This window comes from Rana temporaria, chromosome 5, assembly GCF_905171775.1.
Source record: "Rana temporaria chromosome 5, aRanTem1.1, whole genome shotgun sequence".
In the NCBI taxonomy this organism is placed as follows: domain Eukaryota; kingdom Metazoa; phylum Chordata; class Amphibia; order Anura; family Ranidae; genus Rana; species Rana temporaria.
The window spans coordinates 220,540,676-220,567,606 of record NC_053493.1 but is presented as its reverse complement, the minus strand read 5'-3'; the positions used below and the strand labels follow the sequence as shown (position 1 = coordinate 220,567,606).

Here is a 26,931-nt window from a genome sequence, read left to right as displayed (position 1 = left end):
CAATGTCAGTCCAGTGACATAGATGCATGTGAATCAAGGTAATATGCAAGCTTACAGTTTTGAGCCACCAATACAATGACCCACTGTGCTTGTCAATCTTCACTTGCTGGCACATCCTCACAAATGACAGATCCCTGGCTGGTAGTTGTATGTCAACAAACTGTCTGATAATCCTGGGTGATGTCACTGACCAACCATTTTGTTTACAAACAGAAATAAACCAGCCAATGCCCTGTCATTTAATGTGCTAACACAAGCAATACCACCAAGCTAACACTACTATTGCACGTTTCTTCTCTTTCTGTCCTATATCCATACTTATTTATCTGAGAGGGAACTTCCAGATTTCTGATGAGTCTGCCCTGATGACTCCCACATCCTCCTGCGCCAGCGGCGCTCGTTCACGCACAATGCACGCTGCAGGAGCATGGCCACGGGTTGGACAAACTCGATGTTCGCCATTGACCCGCAATCGTGGTATATAGAGGCAGAATGGGGATCTGCCTTTGTAAACCAGGCAGATCCCCATTCAGACAGAAGACATGACAGAGATCTACTGTTCCCAGTGATTGGGAACAGTGATCTCTGTCATGTCCCTGCCAGACCGCCCCCCTACAGTTAGAACACTCTGAGGGAACACATTTAACCCCTTGATCCTCCTTACTGTTAACCCCTTCCCTTACTGTGTCATTTTTACATTGATCACTGCATTTTTATAGCACTGATCAATGTGATGCCACTGGTCCACAAAAAGTGTAATTCGGGGTCAGATTTGTCCGCCGCCATGTCTCAGTCCACTAAAAATAGCTGTTTGATGCCATTAACAGTAAAAACAATAATAAAAAAGTCCTTAAACCTATCCCATAGTTTGTAGATACAATAAGTTTTGTGCAAACCAATCGCCTATAGCAATTTGTTTACCAAAAATATGTAGAAGAATATATATATCGGTCTAAACTGATGAATAAATCTGTTTTTTTTTTATTTGTTAATTTTTTTTTATATGTATTATGAAAAAAGTTAATAAAAAATGTATTTTTTAAATTGTCGCTCTTTGTTTGTTTATAGCATAAATAATAAAGACCGCAGAGGTGATCAAATACCAACAAAAGAAAAGGGGGAAAATTGATAAAATATACAATAAACACAAAAATAAAAATAAAAATGTGTACTGTCCCCTTTTAGAAAAAAAACCTGTGCGGGATCTCGATAAATGTGTATAAGAAAAACGTTATTCAGGCACGCAGCTCGAGTGGCTGAGAAGAAAGGTAGGGGGGGCAGTGAGCCTCCTGAACTATACTAGGCTACAAGCCCTTAATTTTAGGAGAGTAGTCCTGGGCTACATGACAGATCCCTGACCATTGTAATTAAAAAAGTTACTCCCTCATATGGCTCCACAGCTGTGCATGCCTATGATATCCCCAAAGCATGTTTTATAATGGTTTTTGTTTGTATTTTCAGTGTTGCCATTTAAGCAACATTGAAATACCCTCTCCCCACCAAATGGCACTTACAAAAAATTGTATTGGTACGTGTCCGCAATGCCCAAGCTACCTATGCCCATTTTTAACAACATCTTCAAATTGGTCTTAAAAAAGGACAGAAAACGAATGAATCTTCTATATACTTGACTGGGGGCTTTGATGCTATGTTTAGGTTTAGTGGACTTTTTTCTGATTAACCACACCACTTGCTAACTGAACTTTGCCAAGATGCCCCTATTCCCAATGTAAGGAATGGTGTTATTAAATATATGTTATTAATGGTATGAGCTGCTTTTTTACTATAATAGAGTGTATCACATACCAAACTGTATAAATTCCTTAAGTAATGACCAATCATTTAGCTATCTTCATAGCTTCCCTGGGATCTAAGCTATACAGTGATTAAGAATTCACAACAAGACCAGAAACACCAGTGGGGCACTGGGATATAGAAATATTGGAAATGTGAACAGTTAGCCAAGTTAATTATAATATAATAACCTGTGAATCATTTTAACCAATGTTAACTACAAACGAGAAGGAAGGACAAACAGATTTTTTCAGGGAAAGTGAATCTCCTCAGAGAGGACACAGACAACAATTTAAACCTAAGCAAGTATTAATGAAGCCTTCTAGGAGAAGATAATATAAATCAGTATATATATGGGTATATCAACAAAAGACAAATAGAAAATATTTTGCCACTATAGAATCCACATATTTGACCAAAAAACAAAAGCAATATCTTCATAATAGTAAATAATAAATATATAAAAACCACAATAGCAAAAGAAATCAGTAAACTTAATGTCTGAAACATTCCAAATTGTAGCCCGTGTTTTAAGTGCAAACTGTGTAGACTTCAGTGCTCCAACATGACATGTACACACCACTGTGTGCTTACCAGATAGTTTGGCCTCCTAATGTTAAGGTGAAATTATAGAGTGTTGTTAAACATTGTGACCTAGATTCAAGTAGGGCGTAGCGTATCCTTTTTACGCTACGCCGCCGCTACTTAGAGAGGCAAGTGCTGTATTCACAAAGCACTTGCGTCCTAAGTTACGGCGGCGTATCGCAAATCGGCCGGCGTAAGCGCGCGTAATTCAAAGTAGGCAGGTCGTGGGCGTGTTGTATTTAAATTGTGCGTGACCCCATGTGGATGCATGGCCGAACGAACGGCGCATGCGCGCGCATTCTCAGTATCACATCGTATTTACGCACAAAGATACGCCGGCTCAATGCCTGTGACGTGAAAGTAACCTACGCACAGCCCCATTCACGTATGACTTACGCAAACGATGTAAAAAGATACGCTTGTTCCGACGTCCATACCTTGCATGGGCTGCGCCACCTAGAGACCTGCTTTATCTTTACGCCGGCGTATGTCTTACGTAAACGGCGTAACTAATTGCGACGGGCGTATGTACGTTTGTGAATCGGCGTATCTTGCTCATTTACATATTCAACTCAGAAATCAATGGAAGCGCCACCTAGTGGCCAGCATAAATATGCACCCCAAAATACGACGGTGTAGGAGACTTACGCCGCTCGTATCTTGGCCAAATCTATGCGTAACTGATTCTATGAATCAGGCGCATAGATACGACGGCGGCCATTCGGACTTACAACGGCGTATCTGGAGATACGCCGTCGTAAGTCTTTGTGAATCTGGGCCTGTGTTTTTATTTATTTTTTATTTTTAAACAGTATATCTTTATTGGTTTTCCAGAGAAGAACAATTAAGTATAAGAGAATCATACAAACATATCTGTAATCAGTAAGATGACTAACCGTAACTGCAATTAGACAAGGGAAGACATAAACAGGGGGGGCATATAAAGGAAAGGATAGGTATTGTCAGGGCTTTTTTTCTCAGAGAATAGGTGCAGGAACTCCTCCTTTCTGAGTCATCCCTTGACTCCGCCCCTACCCACCTCCAAGCACTGTTCCTTGGTTCCACCTCCTACCCACCTCCCAGTACCACCCCTTTTAGAGAATACAGAACCAAGTATCATTTTATAGTGCTTAGTATTGGCAACAATGAACACCCCAGTGACAATACACTCTCAACAGCCAGCATTAATACACCCTTCAGCAGCCAGCAATACTAGACCCCTCCCTCCGGCAATGATTGACCGCCTGCAGCATAAGACCCACCCCAGCAACAATACAACCTCCACTGGCAACAACAGACCTCCACAGCAACAATACCCCCCCCCCCTGCAAAAATAAGTCCCCTCCAGCAACAATACATTTCCCAGTAGCCAGCATTAATAGACAATCCAGCAGCCAGCAATAAAGACCCCTTCTTCAACAGTAAATCCCTCCCAGCAACATAAGACTCACCCAGCAACAATAGATCCCCCATCCTCAGTGGATAGATTCCCTCCAGCAATAACAGATTCCCCAGCACCAGTATCAATAGATCCTCCAGCACCCCTTGCCATTACATATATTCAGTTCTGGAGGTGCCGGCACTGCGTTCCCCCGCTGAAAAAAAGCCCTGGGTATTGTGTCACCTCAAGTACAATAAGGCAGAACAAGGGTTCGATTGTAAAGATATCTAAACCAGAAAGTAAGCCATGATATCACTTACATCTATCAGGGCTTAAGTATAAAAAATCACATAGTATCAAGAGTAATGGATCATGGATGGTAAAAGGTGTGTATGTCCCCCTTTTGGCATAGCTCCTCTTTTCACATCAAACAGCATTTAAATGGGCTGTTTAACCCTTTCATATTATGTGTAACAAGTTTAAGTGCCATTATTGGAAGTATAGGAGTGCTGTGATATGCCCATAGAGAGACCATATTAAATTCATCCAGTTATGTTCAGTTTTGAAAGCAAGTGCATATAGATGGTGACAAAAGGTTGAACAGAACAAATTGCAAAAATCCAAACAACAAAATATTGCATGTTGAGTATAACAGTAATTAACAACATAGTATACATAGCACACTAGTAAACAGGGGTGTGGAGTAACATGTAATGGCTGTGCATTCAGGAAATAATGTTGCTAAGGATTAGCAAGAGTAGATACCTGGTGTTTCGTAGATATGCTTACTCGGTTTTGCCCAGTAATTTGTAAAGTGGTTGGTCCCGTGTTAGGGCAGTGAAATGGGGCAACAGGCATAACGCAATTTTTTAAGCAGTATATAGCCCTCCTTGGTGGTGTGCAATGGCACCATTTGATTGTGTTAAGTTACCAGCAGTTTGGTAGGGTAAACCCATTGCTAAGGGAAGTTGTGATCCCTGAGTGATTTGGTAAGAGCAGATAATTCTTTACATGTTTGCGCAGTAGCTGCAGATAGGAAGAGTAAATATGGTTTTGACAGCTTTCATGAGCTGATCTTTAAAGTGGATGTAAACCCTCACAAATACCCAGTGAAGTGAACAGCCTCAGATGATACACAGAGATTAAACAAATCTCACTACATAAGTTTTACTTGTATACGTGCACATCATGTTAGCATTTTCTCTTGCTGTTCCACCACTGGGTGTGGATTCTTGGCATACACTGTGTAACAGCTGATTGGAGGAAAGACACACACCCCTCCCAAAATAGGCAGGGGAAGAAATAAATGTGCAGAGCTGTGCTGTGAATAGACCAGCTGTCTGCTAATTTATTTCTATGCACCATCCCCAACACAAAATTCAGGCTGGTTTTATCTCGGTTATCGGAGAGCTTGTCAGAAGTTATCATGCTGATAACCAAATTACTGATCAACAGAAAGACACCAGACAGCTCTTTGGAGAGAGATAAGTAAACACTACAGATAGATGTGCCCAGGTCAAATTTCAGGAATGGGGTTTACAACCTCTTTAATGTGAACAAAATGTATACGGGCGATCACATCTCTTGGTATGGATGCAGGGTTGTAGATTCTATGCACCCAATCTATTTAAATATCAGATGGAAAAAGAGATGGGATACATTTGAGGAAGTTTGAGGTATGAAACCAGATCATTATTTTTGATTCAGGGATGCCTCTAAATCTTGTGTTGTTTCTCCTTGAACAAATTTCTAGGTCTGCAATTTTGGATTTTAGGAACTGGAGCTCCTCCGTGTGTCCAGCGTGTGCATCAACTAATTCATTATAGGCTGTAGTAATCCTATATTTGCCTTTCAATGTGATCAGTACAATCCTCCACATGATCTATTCTGGCATGAACATGTGTGATGGAGGAACACAATTCTGCTTGAATATCTTTATGGAGGGTCATAAATGCCAAGACACTGGGTTACTAGAGGCAGACATAGAGGCAAGAGTTTCAAAAATATCCCCCTCTATACAGTATGCTGAAACATCATCCCCCATGTGTTTCTTACTCACAGGTGCCTTGAGGGGAGAATAAGCAGGTGAGGCAGCTGCTATCTTGTGTCTGTATGCAGTGTAAAGATAGAGGCTGGGCTGGTCTCGTGATGCTGTAGACTCCTTCTCTGAGTGTTGTGGAGAATCAGGCGGAATGAGAGGGAGCTGTGGATGTGCTGTATTCTCAGTTTTGGTGCCATCTTGGGTCACCATCTCTGGCCGGGAGCAGAATTCAGTCAGTCTGTGGGGAGCAGGGGGCTTGAATTTCTTCTTGGACATGTCCCCGGGATCCGTGTCATCGGCGGTGTGCAGCAAGAATGTACTGCAGCGATCCTCTCTGCTATACAACTGCTGTTGTTCTTCCTTCAGGACAAAGCAGGGGAGTTAAGGGCCATTATGCTCTGCAACAAAACCACACCCCCAGTGCAGAGTTTTTATTTATAATTTTTTCTTTTCCTATTTCCCCAGAACAAATGTACATGCAGTTTCACAGGATAAATAGCTCTTAAAATGTTTTACTGTTGTCACAAACTAATCTTCTAAATAATTGTCACAATGAAAATGTGCCATTCTAAGAAACAATAACAGTTAAAAAATAGTGTATCAAGTATTACTGAATTATACATGATTGAATTTGGGCAGACAAAGTAAAAAAATACCTTCCAGCACCTTAAAGTGACACTGCTGCAAATACTTTTTTTGGCTTGCAACTCTTTTTATCTATAAAAAAAGAGCAATAAAACCCACCATATTTGATGCCCACACTGCCAAAATCCAGAGAAAAACCAACATTTCCTTAAAGGGGTTGTAAAGGAAAACATTTTTTTTCATAATAAGCATCCTTTACCTGCAGACATTCTTCTTTTCACTTCCTCATTGTTCGTTTTTGCTCAAAAGTTGCTCTATTTCTTCTCTGTTCTGTTCACTTCCTGCTTGTCTGAGTGTTACTCACCACCGTGAAGGGAGGCTTTACTGCGGTGGTCAGTGACGTGCTTGCCCTCTCCTGGAAACTACATCTGTGCGGCAGGACGCTCTCTACGTGTTAGAGACTTCAAGGAGGTGTGAATTACTGGGCATGCCGCAATGCATTCTGGGAAATGTAGTTCTTACATGAACGAGTGCTGCAAACCAGGAAGTGGATGAGAGAACAGAAACTAGAACGCCGGAGGTGATATAGATGAAGGAATTTAATAGGTATTTACTCGTCTTTTAACAGAATCATTACACTATTCTGTCTGTCTTCCTTGCAGACATTAATTTTAGGCAAACATTGTTTTCCTTTACAACTCCTTTAAGTGTCAGCCACTTGTGTCCCCCATAACCCTCACCAGTTTATCCCCCTATATTGCATTTTTCAATTACAGTAGAATAGTTGGTCGGTAAACATAAATGTACCTTGTCCAATACTATTATTAGAATTAAACTTTATTCCTCTAAATCCTAAAATATACATTGTTTCTGGTTTCTCCACTCACCAATCCTGCAACGACCTGAGGTCAGAGGTATAAACTAATACACAAATACTTAGTCATATAAAAATACAAAAAACAACAATCTTTTATTAGGATTAAGCTAAAACATAGCTAGCTAAAAATAAACAGCCTGGTATATAATATTACATTCCCTTTCCAAGTTCACACATCCGTGGAACCCATGTTATGACTATGTATGAAATAACAATTACACCATATTCTAATTCATGAGGTATCTAACATAAGAGACATGGAGCTATTGATGCGTGGTATATTACTTCTTCTTCAGGAAGGAAGGAAATTTCAAATTGGATGGATGCACAATCAGTAACACAACGAATATTTATACACATTGCACATTACAATAGTTCAATTAAAATGACACATATAGTACATACTATACTAACTAAACCAGCCATGCCTGATGCATGCAAAACTCCACCTATAGATCCAGCATCAAAACATGAATGATTATCCCTGGGGGTAGACATGGGGTAGCCCAAGAGGAAGAATATGCTAGTGAGGAAAATACAGTCACATAAGTACACAGGACACACACCCAATAAATCTCCTGGGTCAGGGATATAAACTAACCTGATGTTTACGCATGCAAGGGGATTTTCTAATGATATTAAGTATGTCTAGAAAACCGTGTTTTTTTTTCCAATAGAATGTTGGCTCAAACTTGTGTTGCATACATATAGTCAGAATTTCCGTCCAAATGCTCACATCAGACTTTTCCTGTCGGAATTTCCGATCGTGTGTACGCGGCATTAGTGTGTATCCTGGAGTACCACAAAAAATCCTAAATATCCCAAAATTATTTGTGCATCGTTTTATACTTCTTACCTCAGGGTCACTGCAGAAAAGAGTGGTGAGTGGAGGAATAAGTAAAAATTTTGATTTTAGGATTAAGAGGGATACAGTTTATGTCAAGTTGAAACCTTTTTCTTAATTTTAGATTGTGGAGAAAGATTTGCTATCCAGGGCTATGTTAGAAACATAGAAAGTGAGAGCAGAAAAAAGACAAAGTGGTCCATCGAGTCTGCCCTATTTTTTTGGTATAGATCTATGTTTGTCCTTAGCATGTTTAAAGGCCATTTACTATTGACTAATTCACTACCTCAGTTTGAAGTCTATTGCAAGCATCAGCTACCCTTTCAGTAAAATTATACTTTCCAAGGTTAGTTTCATCTTTCCTCCAGTTAATTTGAGATCATGTCCCTGTGTTCTTGATTTTGGTTTCTTATTGAAAATACTGCCCTCTTGAACTTTCGTTTCCAATGTTTTTATTTAATTTCCAAGTAGAAATACAATAATAGGACAGGTATAGTCTGTCCAAGCAGTATAATTCAAGTTACAGGTACGAGTCAATGAGAATACAACAGTATAACCAGCGCATGAGAGTTACCCAAATTTTTATACCACAAAACTGTCAACGGATATATAGGAAAAAAAAATAAAAAAAAAAATGGGGGGATTAACCAGAACTACTACCGGGCCTCCCGGCGGGGAGCCCAACTGATCTCAAAGACCCGTTACTCAGTAAAACAAGAGTAATATGCATCGGCAATAAAATAATAATGAGAAAAATAAAAAGAACAGAAAAGCACCAAAGAGAAAAAGACTAGAAAAACAGGAAAGGGAAGGAAGAAAGAAGGAAGAGATGGGGGGAGCACTCCAGCATCAAAGGGTCATTCACCGGTAGTAATCTACATCTCACATAGTCGTGAGATAGTCAATCCAAGGGTCCCAGATCCTGTGAAACACTGCAACCTTGTCTGCCAGGATGGCGGATAGCCTCTCATTCACCATTATCCAAGATAATTTAGCCTTCAGCAGATAGAAAGGAACGGTGGGGGACCTCCAGGACCTTGCTATTGAAATCCTAGCCGCTGTAAATATGTATGCTATTAGCTTTTTTGTACATTTAGATATTCCCTTGATCGGACGTCCCAACAGTGCATCCAGGGGCGACTTACGAAGATTGACCTGAGTCAGTGAGTATATAAAGTTGTACGTACGGATCCAAAACCGTCTCACCTTCGGACATAGCCACCAGACGTGGTACATAGTACCGTCTGCAGCGCAACCCCTGAAGCACCGCGGGGACGCCCCAGGGACAAAGGTTGCCACTCGCGCCGGGACCATGTACCACCTCAACAATACCTTGTAATTTGCTTCTATCAAAGAGGTATTAATATAAGTTTTAGAGGCACTTTGCGACAATGTACCCCACTCAGCAAGGTCCAGTGGCTCACCCGTATCCTGCTCCCATTTCAGCATATAGTCTAACTTTTGGGAGCTAGAGGATAGGAGACTATAAATCAGGGATATATGTCCAGCATGTTTGTCAAAGGTCGTACAAAGGTGCTCCATGGGAGTACTAGTAGTAACGTCAGAAGCACGATTCAGTGATGACAAAAAATGGGCAATTTGTGTATAATGGAAAAACTCAGCATTTGGGAGTTTATATTTCTCCTGCAGGACAGACCTCGAGAGAACTCCCCTGTGGTCACAGAAGTCCGCTATCCTCAATAGACCCTTGTTGGTCCACCAGGTAAAGTCCTGGGGGTGGAGACCCGGGATAAACAGAGGATTACGAAACAGTGGTGCCAGAGGCGTATGTGGGGACTTAAACTTGTGTTTGGCCGTTAGGCGGTCCCATAGGCTGAGAGAAAATGACAGAGACGGACACATTATGGGCGGCCTCTCCTTCCCCCCAAGCCACATTAAGTGGGAGATCTCTCTGTCTGCACATACGGAGGACTCCAATTCCATCCAGAGCGGCCTGGGTCGAGCTGTATGGAAGCGGGTCAGATGGGCCAATTGAGCTGCATGGAAGTATCTGAGAAGATCAGGCACACCCAAACCCCCTCCCACTTTAGGAGTGTACAATGTCCGTCTGTTCACTCTGGGCCTCCCGTGAGCCCATATAAAATCAAGCAATTTAGCCTGGAATCTTTTGAGGTCCGCACCCACTATTGCAATCGGAAGGGTCCTGAATAGGTACAGCACCTTGGGGAGAATAGTCATTTTGATAGAATACAGCCTACCGAACCACGACGGAGGACTCCGAGACCATCTCTGAAGATCATCCAGCAGTCTACGAAACAGGGGGGGGTAGTTTCTCTTATATAGAGTGGAGAGGGTCGGGGTCAGGAAGATGCCCAGGTAAGGCAGGGCGTCCTTCTGCCAGTTAAAAGTGAATGACTGTTGAAGGGCTCGAACTATGTGAGGTGGCAGGGAGACATTGAGGGCCTGGGATTTAGACTGATTCACAGATAGCCCCGAAAATGTTGCGAATTTTCCTAAGACGAGATTCAAATGGGGTATAGAGGCAACCGGGGAAGAAAGGAGCAAGAGGATGTCATCCGCAAACATAGCGCATTTATGCTCTCGGCCCCCACAGCTGACCCCTAGGATGTCCGGATGTGTTCTAATCTTAATAGCGAGACGTTCTAAGGCCATAATGAACAGCAGGGGGGAAAGTGGGCAGCCCTGTCGGGTACCCCTACCTATGTGTATGTCCGGGGATCGATAGCCTTTAACCGAGAGACTCGCAGTCGGGGCTGTGTAGACCGAGCGAAGCGTCGTCAAAAAATTTGACCCAAACCCATACCGCCCAAGTATGAAAAAAAGGTAATTCCAAGACAGGGAATCAAATGCCTTACACAAGTCCAATGACAACAGCAAGGCACCCCGCTTCCCTCCCCCATCCCAACCAGAATTCAGGGCCGATATTATGTCTATGACGCGTCTGGTCTGATCCGAGGCCTGCCTATGAGGCACAAAGCCCACCTGATCAGGATGGATGTATTTAGGTAAAAACCCATTCATACGCGTGGCTAGTACCTTGGTTAGCAATTTAAGATCGACGTTTATCAACGATATGGGGCGGTAGTTCGCGCAATCGCCGAGATCCTTATTAGGTTTAGGAATGACGTGTATAAAGGCCCTATTTTCGTGTGGCGGGAGGGGAGAACCCTTTCTCAGGTCATTAAAAAAGGCGCAAATATGTGGGATCAATATCTCGGCGTACTTACGATAGTAATGGCCTGTGAAGCCATCAGGGCCCGGCGATTTCGATGGATTTAGGGATTTAATAGCAACTGCAATTTCACCTGGTGTAAACTCTGCCTCCATTATCTCCACATGGTCCGTGGACAGCGTGGGAAGGGGCAAGTCTCGCAGAAAGTCTTCCGCCTCAACCGCATCGAAGGTCCCTGGGGGGTGTGTATAATTTAGAGTAGAACGCAGAGAATTCTTGGAGTATGGACTGGGGATTTTGAGTAATCAATCCAGATCTCAATCACAGTTTAGGGAGACCAGGACTAAACGGCCGAGGAGTCAATTTTCTTGCTAATAGTGTATTTGGTTTATCGCCTAATGTGTAATATCGGTGGCGGGCCCATCGTACGGATTTTTCCGCCTTAGTGGTCAGGCTCAAGTTCAGGGCTGTCCGGGCCTCATCAATCTGGTTTCTAAAGTCAATATGTGGGTTAGCTGTTTGGTCGCGCATAAGGCGATCAAGCTCATCCTCCTGATGTCGGATAGCCTGATCCCTTTCCCGTTTCACTCTAGAGGCCAATTGTAGTAGTACCCCCCGAATGGTGACCTTGTGGGCAGCCCAGAGTGTTCCAGGAGAAACCCCCGGGGAGGAATTTTCCTGGAAGTAGAGTTGAATAGCCCTCTCCACCTCCTTTTCAAGGACAGGGTCATTCAACAGGGACTCATTTAATCGCCACAACGAAGGGTCTGACTTCGACCAAAGGTCTGTCAACACCATTTGAACTGACGAGTGATCTGACCATGCCATAGGAGAAATTTTTGCCGACGAGACATACGGAAGCAAAGGGGAGAGTGTGAACAGGTGATCTATGCGCGAGTACGTTTTGTGGACATGGGAGTAATACGAGAAATCCCTGGCGGTAGGATGGAGGTCCCTCCAAATGTCTATTAGGTCATAGCTGTGAAGTAGTCGTGCCATAGCGCTGCTCCGTCTAGGGACGTGTCTCAAAACATCTCTCCCAGGGTTAGATTTATCAAGAACCCGATCTAACGAGGTATTGCTATCTCCCCCAAACACCACGTGACCCGCTACGTGAGGCATTATTACGTCTAACATGGAGCGAAAAAAGGACAATTGGCCTACATTAGGGGCGTAATAGGAGAGAAAGGTCACCTCCCTATCGTTAATCTTCCCCACCACCATGACATAGCGGCCTTCCTTGTCTCTAATCACAGTTGAGGGTGTAAAGGGAACCTTCTTGGCGAAACAAATCGCGACGCCACGTTTTTTATCGGGGCCATTAGACAAAAAAAATGTTGTGTATCTCGAATGTAAATATCTAGGGGCCGAGGTCTTAGAAAAATGTGTCTCCTGTAAAAGTAGGACGTCCGCCCTCATTTTGTAATAGTGCTGAAATGCTTTAGACCGTTTGGTAGGGGAATTAAGGCCCTGAACATTATGAGTCAAAATAGTGTAGCCTGCTGGATGTTTAGGAGTCATAATGGTTCGGTCTACTGTACTCACGGTTTAGAAGGCTCAGAAATCGAACTGCAGAAGTCCCCCGAAGCCCCCACCATACTTTGTTTTGACGCTGGAGTGCACCCCAGAAGAGAGAAGCTTGGAGAAAGGAAAAATAAGTTAAAGTAGGAAAAATAAAGTACAAATAAATCAAAACAGTGAGCATCACCTCGTTCTCCCCTCCCCTTCCCCCCCCTCAAAAGAGGGAGAAAAAAGGAGGAAGAAGAAAAGAGAAGGAGGAAATAGCAAAAAAGAAAAAAAAAGGGACTCCGCAGTGTAAACAACAACTGCAGAGTATCTTATGACACACCGTAAACCGGTGTGTCCCTGGGAGTAATCAACTACCAGCACTTAGCGTAAAGTCGCCTCCACCAACTAGGAGGAGGCAAGTTCACTTCAAGTGGCACGCGTTTCCACCTCAGCCCAATTCAGTCGCAAAATGAGGAGAGCGGGCTGAATCGGTCAATAGAGGTCCATAAGGAGAGCAAGGAGGGACTCAGGCCCAAAGGCCACATCCAGGTCCGTCACCTTACCGGAAAGCTAAAAAACGGTACAAACTAAGAACCAAAACATAAAATATATATAAAAGAAACATAAAGGTTAAGGCAGAGAACCCAATCTCAGGGTGGTCTCAATCACTGTCCAACCAAACCACGGCCATCGGTCAGAGAGGGCCAAACCTTCACAACCTGTAAGAAAAGGTAAGCAAAGTCACAGGCATTCAGGTGTTCAAGGTAGACTTCTTGCTCTTATTAGAGCGGCCTTGCTGGGACCAGAGAGGGGACACTGGCCTATCCCTCATCTCAGAGGCGCCGGAGGGGACTCTTGGATCTGTCGAGAGTAGTCCCAATTCCCGAAGCAGCTCTTCTCCAGACTGGAAGGTAGAAAAGGAATGGGGTTTCCCCTTGTATGAGAAGGAGAGTCTAAACGGGAACGACCATCGGTATTTAATGCGGTGATTAATTAGGTGGCTCAAAAGAGGTTTCAACGCCCTCCTTTTCTGAATCGTCGATTGGGATATGTCGGCAAATATCTGAACCGAATGTTCCAGGAGGGGCACGTTTCCCTGTGACCTAGCCGCCATCATCACCTTCTCCTTAATTCTATAGTAGTGTGGCTTGACGATAATATCACGTGGTAAACCGTCAGGTCTGGGAGCCGTCAGGGCACGATGGACCCTATCTAACTCTAACTGATGAGGGGAAATGTCCGGTATCAGCTGTGTCATCAATGCATGGACAGCCTCCTCTAAGTCAAGGACCGTCTCCGGGAGGCCACGCACGCGAAAGTTGTAGCGCCTGGACCTATTCTCCAGATCTTCGATCTTTGCGTTGGCCTGGTCCAGTTGGTCTTGCAGGGAGGTGATCATCCTGGAATTTTGGTTCACACGTTTAACTGTGCCATCCATTTTAGTCTCAATACTGTCCAGTCGCTCTCCAATGTTTTGAAAATCAGCCTTCATTTTGCACAGCGCTTTAACATGAGCTCATTAACTAATCCTTTTTGACAGCCTAGATGACTCAGAGACATGACCTTTAGGCCAGACTTGCCGTCTTGTAGCTCAGAAGACACACTCAACATTATCACAAAACAACACACAACACATTCTTAATGTCCACTATTTTCTTGCTCACCCTGTGTCTAAAAGTGACTCCAGTCACATTACCCTCTAGGCAAGCAAAAGGGATGTAGTCTCAGAACTGTCATCCAAACATGGCATGACTGTCAGTTTTTCAGTAACTCTGCATATGTACAATAAAGCGTGAGCATGTAGGCATGAAAGCAATAATCAACATAAAATATTTTTTTGTAAATGTATTGAGCAATTTTTAAGCAATATGAGGAATTTAATATCCAATTCAACTTAGAAATGAGAAGAATATTTAACCACTTGAGATCCGCGCTATAGACGAAATACGTCCGCAGCGCGGCTCTCAAGTGCCAAGTGGCCGTTTAAAAACGGCCTTTATGTGCATTACCCGCGCGCGCCACTGGGTGGCGCGCGGCGGGTAAAAACTGTCCCGACGCATCGCCGAAGACCCGATGCGTGTACCTGGCGGCCGCGATGTCCGCCGGGTACACGCGATCGTCGGTGACACGGCAGGTGACAGCAGGGATGTGGAGCTCTGTGTGTAAACACAGAGCTCCACGTGCTGTCAGAGGAGAGGAGACCGATCTGTGTCTCTTGTACATAGAGACACAGCATCGGTCACCTCCCCCAGTCACCCCCCTCCCTCCACACAGTTATAACACACCCAGGCTACACAGTTAACCCCTTCCTCACCCCCTAGTGTTAACCCCTTCACTGCCAGTCACATTTATACAGTAATTCGTGCATTTTTATAGCACTGATCGCCGTATAAATGTGAATGGCGCCAAATTTGTGTCAAAAGTGTCCGATATGTCCGCCGCAATATCCCAGTCCCAATAAAAATCGCAGATCGCCGCCATTACTAGTAAAAAAAAAAAATAATAAAAAAAATCATAATTCTGTTCCCCATTTTGTAGGCGCTATAACTTTTGCGCAAACCAGTCGCTTATTGCGATTTTTTTTTTTTTTTTACAAAAATACGTCGAAAAATACGTATCGGCCTTAACTGAGAAAAAAAATAGTTTTTTAAAAAAAAATTGGGATATTTATTATAGCAACAAGTAAAAAAAAAATATATTTTTTTTAAATTGTTGCTCTTTTTTTGTTTATAGCGCAAAAAATAAAAACCGCAGAGGTGATCAAATACCACCAAAAGAAAGCTCTATTTGTGGGGAAAAAAGGACGCCAATTTTGTTTGGGAGCCACGTCGCACGACCGCGCAATTGTCAGTTAAAGCGACGCAGTGCCGGACGCTGAGATTTCGCCTGGGAACGAAGGGGGTTTATGTGCCCAGTAAGCAAGTGGTTAAACATTGTTTCAAAAGCTTCAAGTGCCAAGAAATATTATTTACAGAACATTTGTTGCTTTTTAGCACCATTTAATAATCTGAAGAATTATCTGCACAGAAGAACTGTTGCTCTCTGTCTGAGAGCAGTAGTGTCTGTATGTTTCCCAACTTGTCAGCACTACAGTTTTTCAGTCAGTCAGCGTTGCTTCCCTCACCATGAATTACAGACTGGTGCAATGTAGTGGTGACAAAGTAGAGTGACATGGCTGTGCTGTGGTACAGTTACACCCCCCTCTAACACAGAAAGCTGGAATTCTGCCGTACAGTCTTATTTTGTTTATACAAACATATTAAATGCTAATTTTTAAGCCTGAAACCCCAATATATTATATATTTTCTGAAAGCAGAGACCATCGGGAAGAAAATGGCTGCAGTTACAATTTTTTATGCCACGTGACATGTCATTCCTCAAATTTGCATGCATCATAAATCAGTAAGGAACTACAGTACCATGGGCAACACCTTTAAAACCTTTATAGCTCATCCCTTCAGAGCTACCCATGAAGGATGGGCCTAAAGTAATTTCTATCACTCAGCTATAAGCAATATGTGTGCTATGTGAGCATGAATTTGTGTTCGAATGGGCATATACGTAGCAGCAGGGGGCTTTTACTTTTTAAATTTGGTTTATTAATTACTTACATTTTCCTTTTTTTAATCTTAACTTTATTTCTATCACATGTAGGCTTACAAGTCTCCTATGTGAGAGCATAGTTAAAGTGATAGATTTTCAGCAGACAGCTAGAAGTCACATGTTGTTTCATCAACTGAACAGAATAATGGTAGAGGAGTGCCCATTCAGTATTGTGCTGGGAATAACTGCATTGAATCCTGGGCAAAGCATGTGTTTAGAAAGAATTGTTCTAAAAAAAACATTTTCAAATAGAACCTAATGTGCATACCACAACAAAAGGTGTACAAGTAAGTAGCAAAATTCATACTGAGTTTAGATAACATGGCCATCTGCAAGACTTACATTTCCATGGTGAGATATACTTTACAGGTATACTATCTGCCATTGCACATTTTAGTATTAAGTGTTTGTTGGTTCTAAAGACATTTTGAAGTTTTAAAAAATGTGCAAATGTAAATTTGTGGCTGTAATTGTATTTTTTTTTAAAGGTGTCATCAGAACAGCTTTACCAAACATGGACAGAGAAGTCAAAGAACAGTATCAAGTTCTTATACAAGCCAAGGATATGGGAGGGCAACTAGGAGGTTTAGCAGGAACTACAACTGTTAATATTACGCTTACTGATGTTAATGACAATCCCCCTCGATTTCCAAAAAGTAGGTGCTTTTGCATGCAAGATTAGTTTATATATATACTTTTAAGCATATTGTTTTCATTACTTTTCCACATTGAGAATCAAAACCTAAAATAATCAGGATGCATATTGAAAGCAAAAGGCACAGCTGTAGCAAAAACGGATAATATTAGTGGAACAAGGTAAAAAAGGGAAATTTTACATGTTTTTCCTTTTGCATGAATTAGACCAGATATTTACTATATGGGTTCTTTAAAAGTCTCAAGTCCTAAATAATGACAATCTGAATAATATGATTTGGACACATTTTATTGAAAGTTTTGTCTTTGAAAAGGTAGTGTGTATCCAAGGAATCAAGAATGGTTTACATATTGCTAATGATAAGATTACTATTGCTTAGGAGGTATATGAATTTGCTGTATGTGTCAAATAAATATGTGTCCTCCATCCTCAGTTTAACATGTGTCAGCAGAGTTGTACCTGATACTTTCCCAAAGACATACAGTAGGTTAATTGCCTTCTGTCTACATTGTCCCTAATATATAGTATGTTAGATAGGGGCCTTACATTTTAAGCTACTTGAGAGCAGGGACTGTGAATAAAAAGTATGTTAAATATGAAGGTTATTGTGCTATAAAAATACATGTAAGGGATAAATAAACTATGGGAACCAAGTGCGCCTTATTTCATAGATAATTTGCAAACTTGTGTTTAAAAAAAAAAAAAACAGGCAACGGGTAACTGGGCACTGTCATGGCAGTCAGTACTAATGTAAAATAAATAAATAGCTAAATAAAATAAAATGTTTAATGGAGTGCAGCTCTCTTCATGTGGCTTAAAAACCAACACTGAAAATACAAAAATCTTGAAATAACATGGGTGGAGGATGGAGGATGCCTTAAATGTACATTGAATACATTATAAAACAGTATGGTGTAGTCCTTCTAAAAGTGACATTACCAACAACAACATGTTTGGTAAATTGTGTTGCCTATTGAGAGGGCTGTTGTTTACATTTCAGCAATGCTGGAGATCTGTCATTTAGTGGCAATGCAGTGAAAGAGTGATGCTGGGCTTCGGGTTGTGGTGGTTGCGGAGAAACATCACTGGGCAACAGGTCATCAAGAATGATGATGACTCTTCATTGCTAGATGATGTGAATAATTATGGATTTACATTGGGAACATTTGTTTCCCTCTTTTAATGGTCCCATTAGGGATGTGGCTGAGGGATGGGATGTGCCTTGTTGGCTATTGATGTCACAACCGGGGGCAAACACAGAGGTGTGCATGGTCACTTGACCTAAGAGTTTTGCTTAAATAAGGAAGGTAGTCACTACAAGTATGTGGATCATTGTTAGATTATAACAGCTCTCCTAGGAAAAATGTCCTTATACACCTGGTATGACTTATTACCAAATTCATGCTACAACCACTAAAGAGAATTATCAACATGTCCCTAGGCATTCTATGTTCAACACCTTGGCCCAGATTCAGGTAGAATCACGCAATATTTGCGTGGGCAAAGAGCAAAGATTTTTCTCTGCGCCCACGCAAATATTTTGAAATGCCCGCGATTCACGGAGCATTTGCTCCGTAAATTGCGCGGGCGATATGCTAAATTGCCCTGCGTAAGGGCGCCTAATGTAAATGATCCCCCGGGGGCGGGAATCATTTAAATTAGGCGCGCTCCCGCGCCGAGCGAACAGCGCATGCTCCGTCGGGAAACTTTCCCGACGTGCATTGCGGCAAATGACGTCGCAAGGACGTCATTTGCTTCTAAGTGAACGTGAATGGCGTCCAGCGCCATTCACGGTTCACTTACGTAAACGACGTGAAATTTAAATTTCACGAGCGGTAAGCCCAGCCATACTTTAGCATTGGTTGCGCCTGCTATTAGCAGGAGCAGCCTTATGCTAAAGTCGCCGTACGGAAACTCCGTACCTTGCGTGCGCAGGGCCCGCGCAACTTTTGTGAATCGGTGGTAGTATGCAATTTGCATACTATACGCCGATCACAATGGCCGCGCCCCCTAGCGGCCAACGCAAGAATGCAGCCTGGGATGTGAAGGCATAAGGAGGCTTATGTCTGTCACATCCTAGGCTGCAGTCGGTGTAACGAGGTTCCTGAATCAGGAGCACTCGTTACACCGGAGCAAGTAAGCCCTTGCGCCGCGCAACCTATGGTTGCGCGGGCGCAAGTGCTTCTTGAATCTGGCCCCTTGTATTAGACTATTCATTGGGATATATATCTAGAATTCAGATTAACAGGCAACTTATATCTGAAGCTAAGCATGTCATGCTAAAGTAAAAGAGGCTCCAGAGAGCTACAAAAACAAGAAAGCAGATAGCATTGACAACCTAATTAAAAAAAAAAAAAAATACTTGGTATAAGTATTTGAAAATGCCTGCATACTGTCATTGGCTATCAGCGTTTTTGAACAGCAGCATAAGTTATATGTATAGCTCCTCAAGGAATTTTAGAAAGTATCTTTATATATATATATTACTCAAATTTAAGGCCACAAACCATAAATGGTACAGTGCCTGTGTACTCACCTTCCTGGGCCCTGCTGCTTCATACAGTCACCCATTGAGATCAAGTAGAAGATACGACTGTATGCATTTATGAGCCACTATTTGGATCGGAGTGTACATCTGTGCACATGCGGGTGCTATACGCAACCCCTGATGCATAGCCATGTACAGCAGCATCTTCACATTCATCTCAATGGGTAGCTGTATGCACAAGCTATGTGATTATGCAGGCTCTGTATACTTATACCCCTGTATGGCTGTGTGCATGAGAACTAAATGTTAAATGTCTTTTTAAAGACAGTGCAATGCACTTTAGATATTTACATTATTGAATGTATGTGATTAAAAAGATTACCCATATAACAATAACTGACATGTAAATAAAAAAACTACACATTAGTTATGCTGTATTACACAAAACATGGCATATATTTTAAATATTCAAAAAAAAAGACATTTAAAACATTTGCAAAGATTGAGAGGATCTAAAAAAATCCGAGAGAAGAGATTCTCCAACTACTTAGTATGGAAGATGTATTCTGAATTTATGAAATAACTTTGAATTTACTTTCTTGATGAACTAGTGCACTTCAAAATGATTAGTAACCAGAGGCATTTTCCTTTAAACTGCATTCATCCTTTTGATTTTATGCATATCAGTGACCTAGACATCACACTTTTCCCTTGGCGGCCTGAATTTTACCTTCCTACCAAAATTATCATGGTATTTGTTAAAATATTACTTGTAAGAAAATGAACAGTTCATTCAGAATTAGGAAAGGCATAATAAATGCATTCATCATGTATGTAGTACAGTTAAAGTATATAGTAAAAATCCAGTGTTCATATTTTTAAACTTACAAATGTAGGAATAATTAAAAATTATTTCATCATAATTTTTTTTACAGGGATCAAGATAAGAACACATTTTAAATCTACATTCTCCTGAATAATCATTCATTTTGAAACCACATTCAGTTCTTCCAATCTGTAGCTAGGTAATTTAAGTATATCAGAGAAATTATTTGTGAGTCCAGATGTGACAACTAAATTGCTTTGTGCACTGGGGTGCAGTCATGCTGGAACAGGAAGGGGCCATCCCCAAACTGTTGCCACAAGTTTGGGAGCGTGAAATTATTCAAAATGTAATAGTATGCTGATGCCTTAACTGTTCCCACTAAAACTGAGGGGCCAAGCCCAACCTCTGAAATACAACCCTACAGCATAATTCCACTTCCACCAAATGATTTAGACCAGTGCAAAAAGCAAGGTCCATAAAGATATGGATGAGCAAGTTTGGGGTGGAGGAACTTGACTGGTCTGCACAGAGTCCTGACCTCAACCTGATTGAATACCTTTGGGATGAATTAGAGCAGAGACTTCAAGCCAGGCCTTCTTTTCCAACATCAGTGCCTGACCTTACACATTTCCATAGACACACTCCTAAACCTTGTGGACAGCCTTATCAGAAGCTGATATAGCCACAAAGGGTGGGCCAACTCAATATTGAACCCTATGGACTAAGACTTGGATGCCATTAAAGTTCATGTGTGTGTAAAGGCAAGCGTCCCAATATTTTTGGTAATATAGTTTATGCCACCTGTTTTACATGTATTACAAAACTGTAATAAAAATACCCGGCAAAGCAAAATTACCCATATTTATATAGCTCCATAAAAATAAAAAACAAGGGTGAAATGTTTTGTAAATCTAAGATTAATATGATAAGTAATAATTAGGAATGAAAAGCTGAGAAATTTAGGAACTTAAAATTTATTTTTTTAATCTGTATATTTAGAGTGAGTTTTAATTTGGATACTTGTGGTTTTGAATGTTGCATTACACATTTTAATTGAAAGATACCTTTTCATAATGAGTAAAGCAAGTAATATTGTCCTTTACAAACATGCAATTAAATATGATTACAATAATTTGTTTTATAGACTGCAAATAATATTTACTAAATCGTTTTATTAAGCTTATTTTACTGCTTTAATACAAATAAAACTTTTTGTTATTTTATTAATACCATTACTATTTTAGGAACCCTTCTTGCATTAAAACTGCTATAGTGATGACATATTACAATTTGAATTGAATTATGATACAGACATGATTATTGATAGTTGTATGCTAGGTATATCCACCAAAGGTTGTTATATGATATATGATGTTGCAACATAATCAAGGTTAACTTGCACTTGGCTAGCTGAGTGCCTTGAATATTTAAATAGCTAGCTCCATGGGTATATGCATCATGAATAAACATTGTGAATCAGTAAGTGTTGATATAAATCATTATCTAATTCAGTGGCAGAAATTTGCATTAGAAAATACTTTTAACATGTTCAAGATGTCCAAGATACTCCACAGTAACTTTATAACATGCAGAAACTGTTGTCAAGGTCAAAGGTTGGCTATCAAATATTTTGAGACCCGTTGAGCTTACTGGAGTGTGTTTAAGTAATGTGATAAACGTGTAACCAGAGAAGTTGATAAAACATGATCAAATTTAAAGCACTTTGCAAAATCTACCTCTTTTTGGCTGGGTAGCAAGGACATGCAACCAAAATAGTGACATATGCCTGTAAGTAAAATATGTTAAGGACAGCTAAGCATATTACAATAATGATACCTCTCAAAGATATTTAGGTAGATTCAGGTAGAGTTAGGCCGACTTATCAGTAGATAAGTCGACCTAACTCAGAATCTACGCCGACTTATGTTTAAGCGTATGCTCAAACAGAGATACGCTTAAACATATCTAAGATACGACGGCTTGCACCGTCCTATCTTAGATTGCAATATTTTGGATGGCCGCTAGGTGGCGCTTCCATTACGGTCGGCGTAGAATATGTAAATGAGGAGATACACCGATTCACGAACGTACACCCGGTCGACGCAGTACTTTTACGCCGTTTACGTAAGAGATAGGCCGCGTAAAGTTAGAGCTAGGCCCTAGTGGAATAGTAATGTCAAGTATGGCCGCCGTTCCCGAGTGGAAATTCGAATTTTTTACGTTGTTTGCGTAAGTCGTCCGTGAATCGGGATTTACGTCGTTTACGTCCACGTCAAAATCAATACGCCCGTGCGGCGTACTTAGCCGCAATGCACACTGGGAAATGTAAGCGCCCGGCGCATGCGCAGTAACAAGAAAAGCGTCAAAAACGTAAGGTCAAGCCTTATTACTATTAAACACGCTCCCCTAACACAGATTTGAATTCGGCGCCCTTACGCCCGCACGCTTTAGGCTACGCCGCCGTATATTAGCAGGCAAGTACATTGAGAATCATTACTTGCCTAGCTAACTTACGGCGGCGTAGCCTAAACACGCTAAGCTACGCCGCCGTAACTTTATTCCATTTTACCTGAATCTACCTACTTATGTGGATCTACCTTGGTTCTGCATTATCAATAACATCAAAAAACCATCCAAAGGAAATGTATAAAAATCTTCAGCAAATCCCACTTACTTTTAGGTGTTTGTAACACTTGTTGTTTGAACTGTTGGCGTTAGAATGCTTAATCTTCGTTACTTTAGTAAAGGCAGAGAGGCAAAAGGGATCACTAACTATAATTGTTAACTAGAAAAAACACATTAGGCATCCTTCATTACCTAACCAGATTTTAGGACTGAGCAAACGATACAGTGCATCTGAAAAGCATTTACAACGCTTCACTTTTTCAACATTTTGTTATGTTACAGCATTATTCCAAAATGGAATAAATTCATTATTTTCCTCAAAATTCGACAAACAATACCCCATAATGACAACATAATAGAAGTTTGTTTAAAACCTTTGCAAATTTAATAAAAAAAAAAATGTACATAAGTATTCATAGCCTTTACCATCACACTCAAAATTGAGCTCAAGTGCATCCTGTTTCCACCAATCATCCTTGAGATGTTTCTGCAACTTGATTGGAGTCCATCTGTGGTAAATTCAGTTGATTATACATGATTTGGAAAAGCACACCGGTCTATATAAGGTCCCACAGCTAACAGTGCATGTCAGAGCACAAACCAAACAATGAAGTCCAAGGAATTGTTTTTAGACCTCTGAGACAGTATTGTATTGAGGCACGGATCTGGGGACGGGTACAGAAACATTTCTGCAGCATTGAAGGTCCCAATGAAAACAGTGACATCCATCATCCGTAAATGGAAGAAGTTTGGAACCACCAGGACTCTTCCTAGAATGGCCGCCCAGCCAAACTGAGTGGTTGGGGGAGAAGGGCCTTTGTCAGGGTGGTTACCAAAAACCGGATGGTCACTCTGACAGAGCTCCAGGGTTTTTCTGTGGAGAGAGGTGAACCTTCCAGAAGTACAACCAGCTCTGCAGCACTCCCCCAATCAGGTCTGATGAAACAAAGATTGAACTCTTGGCTTGAATGGCAAGGATCATGCCTGGAGGAAACCAGGCGATGCTCATCACCTGGCCAATACCATCCCTACAGTGAAGCATGGTGATGGCAGCATCATGATGTGGGGATGTTTTTCAGTGGGAGGAACTAGGAGACTAGTCAGGAGTGAGGGATATATGAATGCAGCAATGTACAGAGACATCCTTGATGAAAACCTGCTCCAGAGTGCACTGGGGTAAAGGTTCATCTTTTAATAGGATATCCACCCTAAGCACACAGTCAAGATAACAAAGGAGTGGCTATGGGACAACTCTGTGAATGTCCTTAAAGCGGGGGTTCACCCTATCGACGAAAAAAACATTTTTTTTTTCTTTTACCTTGAAATCAAGCATTGTAGCGCGAGCTACAGTATGCCTGTCCCAAATTTTTTACCCCCGTACTCACCTTGTAGTCGTCCATCGAAGATACCGGGGAATGGGCGTGCCTATGGAGACGGAGGATGATTGACGGCCGGCTCTGGCGCGTCACGCTTCTCCGGAAATAGCCGAAATAGGCTTGGTCTTCACGACGCGTGCGCATAGCCTGTGCGCAGGCGCCGTGAAGAGCCGAGACCTACTCCGGCTGTCTTCGGGGAGAGTGACGTGCCAGGGCCGGCCGTCAATCATCCTCCCTCTCCATAGGCACGCCCATTCCCCGCAGGAGCCGAAATCTACGATGTCCGAGTACAAGGTGAGTACGGGGTTAAAAAAATCGGGACAGGCATACTGTAGCTCGCGCTACAATGCCTGTCTCGATGGTAAAATGTGTCGGGGGGGGGGTGAACTACCACTTTAAGTAGCCCAGCCAGAGCCCAGACTTAAACCAGACTTAAGATTAAACATCTCTGGGGGGATTTAAAAATGGCTGTGCACCAATGCTCCCCATCCAACGTGATGGAACATAAGAGGTCCTGCAAAGAAAAATGGGAGAAACTGCCCAAAAATAGGTGTGCCAAGCTTGTAACATAACATTCAAAAAGACTTGAGGCTGTAATTGGTGCCAAAGGTGCTTCAACAAAGTATTGAGCAAAATATTCCAGAGCTGTTCCAGACCCAGCACTCAGGAAAACAAGAGGCTTCACAGGCCTCACAGGCCTCAACCCCCAACTTACTCAGCAGCAGATCTGACTCACACATGGATGGTACTCCGTGCCACCATCCAGATCAACCTCCCAAGCTTCCTGAAACTGCAAAAAGTGGCCCTGGACATCAAAAACACCCTCACAGCAGCAATATCTGACTTGAATCCCATCTGATCTAAAGCGACTCAGTTTGGCAATAGAGGCAATACCCGATTCACCAATACCTCTGTATAAATTTTGGCATCAATGTTTAACAGAGAAATGGGCCTGTAGTTTCCACAACAGGTGGGGTCCTTACCCAGTTTAGGAATGATAATGATGTGTGTGTGGAGGCTTTCGAGCACAAACTTTCCATTCCCAGAGACATAGTTGGCGTAGAACGGTAGGTGAGGGAGTAGGACACCTTAAAATGTTTTAGAATACTTAACTGTGTATTCATCCGGGCCAGGGGATTTACCAGAGGATATGAATTTCACAGCTGTACATACTACCCCTTCCGTAATCTAAGCTTCATACTTTTTCAAAGTGTCTGTGGAGAGGGTGGGTAGTTTAGCCGGAGACAAATAATCAGTTATTATAGCCTTGTGGGTTTCTGGGGTCAGTGGCAGATGGTCCTTTTGGACAGCGTGTAGGCTATAATAAAAGTCTCAAAATACCCGTGCAATATCTGTAGCTGTATGGAGAAAAATGTCTTAAGTTACCCCTAATGGCACTAAAGAAGAATCTAAACTTTAACCACTTCACTAGCCACCCATAGTCATATGACGTCCGCAAATGGGATCTCCCATCCTGGGTGGGCATCACACGACGTCCTCAGGTTCCCAGAGGTATAGGTGGAGCACTGCGCCGTGTCAGAGAGGAGCCAATGCACGTGCCCAACGGCTGCTATGTATGCCGGGCACCCACGATCACTTGTGACAGAGCAGGAATGTGGATCTGTGTGTTACCTCTTGATCGCCTCCTAGTGTTAACTCCTTCCCTGCTAGTGACATTTATACAGTAATCAGTGCATATTTATAGCACCGATCACTGTATAAATGTCAATGGTCCCAAAAGTGTCAAAAGCGTCCGATATGTCTGCCGCAATGTCACAGTCATGATAATAAAAATACCATAAATCAATAACATATTTTGTAGGTGCTATAACTTTTATGCAAACCAATCAATATATGCTTATTGTGATTTTTTTTCTAAAAACATGTAGAAAAATACATATTGGCCTAAACTAAGAAAAAAAATTACCGTATTTATCGGTCTATACCACGCACAGGCATATAACATGCATCCTAACTTTAAGAGGGAAGTTTCAAGAAAAAACTTTCCACAGTCCCCTGTGTATAACACGCAGGCACAGTTTACCCTCTATTTTCAGGGTAAAAAAAGTGAGTGTTATACGCCAATAAATACAGTATATATATTTTTTTAAATTTGGGATATTTATTATAGCCAAAAATTAAAAAATATTGTGCTTTTTTCAAAATTGTCATCTCTTTTTTTGTTTATAGCACAACAAATAAAAACGACAGAGGTTATCAAACACCACCAAAAAAAAATCTATTTGTGGGGAAAAAAATGATAAAAAATAATTTGGGTACAATGTTGCAAGACCCCGCAATTGTCATTCAAAATGTTACAGCGCCAAAAAAGCTGAAAATTGGCCTGGGCAGGAAAGGGGTGAAAATGCCCTTTATTGAAGTGGTTAAGCAACATGCTTTAAACAGGATTTCTCTCCATCGATCATCCAGCCATTTCTTACACATATAACCTAAATTTTCCATAATCACCTCTTTTTTAAAATGACCTATAATGGTGGATTATGACTACAGAATACATAAAAGATTTCAGAATATTGATATCCTGTTTAAAATTATTTTTCTGTAGATGCTTAATGACACCCTGTGTA

The 26,931-nt window shown here is 41.6% G+C and overlaps 1 protein-coding gene across 2 annotated transcripts in view; it reads left to right on the top strand.

Annotated features, from left to right (window-relative positions):
- Positions 1–26,931, top strand: part of CDH12 (cadherin 12) — a 1,098,816-nt gene that overhangs the window by 992,422 nt on the left and 79,463 nt on the right. For both annotated transcript variants that reach the window (XM_040353560.1, XM_040353563.1), the window contains one exon: positions 16,862–17,029. In XM_040353560.1, coding sequence (XP_040209494.1) covers positions 16,862–17,029 — 168 coding nt within the window. The remainder of the gene's footprint in view (positions 1–16,861; positions 17,030–26,931) is intronic.